At 41.7% G+C, this 2,799-nt stretch overlaps 1 protein-coding gene across 1 annotated transcript in view; it reads left to right on the forward strand. All coding sequences in view use genetic code 11, as the record gives it.

The window, feature by feature from the left end:
• Positions 1-1,251: 1,251 nt before the first annotated feature.
• The window catches only part of EGR_10914 (hypothetical protein), a gene marked incomplete at both ends in the record, with an annotated part of 4,046 nt that continues 2,498 nt past the window's right edge, over positions 1,252-2,799 (forward strand). The window contains 3 exons of the mRNA XM_024500163.1: positions 1,252-1,305; positions 2,249-2,361; positions 2,447-2,490. Of these exons, the coding sequence (XP_024345419.1) occupies positions 1,252-1,305; positions 2,249-2,361; positions 2,447-2,490 (211 nt within the window). The remainder of the gene's footprint in view (positions 1,306-2,248; positions 2,362-2,446; positions 2,491-2,799) is intronic.

The following is a 2,799-nucleotide window of genomic DNA, read 5'->3' on the forward strand; positions in this document are numbered from 1 at the left end:
TTATTGCGTGTTGTGTCCTATACATTTGAATGAGCAACAAAAGAACTTCGATTAAGTTACAAAGGAAAACTCGGGTTAAGGAAGCAACATCGAAATTTGCCTCTAGATGCTAGCGGCTTGCGTAAAAAGAATAAGTTGGGTGAACTAAGTGTGCGGCTACTGGGAGAAAATGAATACTGAGGAGAGACGCGTCTAAACAAAGTTCAAAAGAGTGACAGAGGTGGAATTAGTATGACAAAATCATGCTTGTCATTTCCTATGGGCTTCAGTCATTCCGTTCTCTATTTCCACCTTCAACAATTTAATCAACAGCTTGAATTCTTTGGCCACTAACTTTGTTCCCTTTGACTTCAGCTTGACCACCTTCACTTACATGTCCGCTACCAGGCAGCCACCTAAATCATTTGAGACACTTACTACACATCCCCTTCTTCAGGGTAATCGTTACTGATTCCTCTCACCCTACCCTACCCGTCTATTTCAGAACTTTCTTTTCCATACCCATCCTTGTTGTCACTTTTCCCACTACTTTCAATGCCGTCACATAGAGTAAAATTGATGTGGGTGCAGTGTTACACATGCCAACATCTAATGCAACTGCTTCGAAATCAGGCCACTAAATACTGCAGTACCAACACCTCACTGCAGGCGAAGACTATATTGTCGGTGGCATCATGAAGTCAATATTCCACTTTTGATCGCGCATAGACATAAGGAATGGAGTCCACAACAAAGTATAGGTTTGACGGCTCGATCTCCCAATTGTTGATCCACCATTTAAGTTAGTCAAATGGTTACTGTTAGCGCCAGTATTCCGTATCCCACTTTTGGCCCTTCACCTGTAGATCCACCAGAAAAAACCACTCATTTACTTTGCGCCTACCACTCTACTCCTAATATTTTATAAATGACAGCGAAAAGGGTGATCAGCTAATTTACATTTGATTGCACACACAGAACATCATGCCAATAAAATATTTTGAAGGCGTATTCATAAAGAGCGGATACGATATCACAAAGCAACCCCCTTCGAATGCAGCCGTTCATGCATCCAAGTGTGTGCGACAAATCCAACCCCACTTTTGATCAGACAAAAAGGTACGCAACCTTGTGCTTTAATAATTTTAGCACATTTAAAGTGGTTAGCTGGTATCGGTGATTGACCCATTTAGTATTAGGCTAACACTTACTTCACTACAATTGTAGCGATTGCTAAACTGAAGTGATTTTACTGTTCATTGAAAAGACCTCATGTTAAGTGGATGGGCATCTTGGGTTTCATCACTACAAATCAGTATATTTTGTGTAAGGTCTGATCTGTTTGATGAGTGTTTGTTGGTTGATGCCAAAATAGCAACCTTAATTCACTAGTGGAGCTGGCGTTCATTCCTGGACAAGCTTACCCCAAGCCCTGCCTTACTCGTCAGCAATCATATGCACAATCTAAGACTTGCAGTTAGGAAGAAGGAAATGCCTGAAAACGGGATAATGTGAGACATGAATACAGAAAGAGGAAAGGTGGATAATGTGTAGAGGAATTGCAATGTGTCTCCAAGCGGAGTTCTGCACCATTTAATGTGCACTGCTGCAGCATACGCTCCTTGAGCCACCCATTCATTAATCATCAAGTCTATGCCGTTAATCTCACCACACCCATGCTTCACCACCAGATCTAATCCACTTACAGTCAGTACTTCACCGCCCTTTGACTAGGCAAATGCAATGTGTCAAATCCTACCCTCCAACTAATATCCCGAAGAAGCAATCGCCGATACGTTGTTGGTTATGAAAACCTGTCGAATTCAGCTACACCACATCTGCTACATCTTCTAATTGGAGGCATGCCGAAGAGATAACAATACCCCAAACGAATCCTTTTACCTACGTTGTCGACAATCTACTCGGTAACCATCTGTGGAGCGAGGCTCCTCGGTCTCCGCTTCCCGATTCCTAGCGTTCCTGGACAAGCCCGGTTGGTTTGCTTTGGACATCTTTATTAAAGACGACAAGATGTATAGGGAAAATACAATATTCAAGAAGGAGGGGAGCCGCAGTCACTAGGTAAGGGAGAGGACGATCCAGTTACAAGGTTTGAATTTCCTGATCGCGTCCTCCCTGAAAGGCACATTAAAACAACATAAGTATTACACATCTCTACAATCATTCACCCCTAAACAATCCATCCCCAATAATCAAATATATGATCCGTTCTAACTCTCCGTATATAATAAGAATTCAATGGATATAGGCAATAAGTTCACTCGCCTTTTACTTACACAATGATTTTATATCCATTGAGTCATCTAAAGCTACCAAATATTCCGAATCACTTCTGTGTCCCAGAGCATGTGTCTATTTCAAGTATATGCACTAATTTTACCTCTAACGTCCATACAATATCCTTGGGCAGCAGGCACCAATACATTCTTGTTTTACTGCAGATAAGTGTCTCTATGCAAACAAAGTCTACTTTTTCCCCTTTATTAAACAGTGAGACTGATTTGTGAAATATTTGTATAATGCATAAACAGGACTCCGGCTTAGGTAGAGGGTGAAGAGGAGCACACACGGCAGGCGAATGTGATGGAAAGAGCAAGTTCACTCCATTCTGCATGCCAGTAAAGTGATGCAAGAGAGTGCCCATTTGTGCGTACACAACAACAGTAGGAGTCAGCAAACAACATCGTTTAAAAGCTACGTTAGTGATCAAATCAAAGTCATTCCTCATGAAACTGGTGTTGCTTGTAGGAGGCTTTACCAATTTCCATTCCCCATCAATAAGGAAAGGCAAAGTGGAAA

Source organism: Echinococcus granulosus, assembly GCF_000524195.1.
Source record: "Echinococcus granulosus chromosome Unknown EG_S00302, whole genome shotgun sequence".
Taxonomy (NCBI): Eukaryota; Metazoa; Platyhelminthes; class Cestoda; order Cyclophyllidea; family Taeniidae; genus Echinococcus; species Echinococcus granulosus.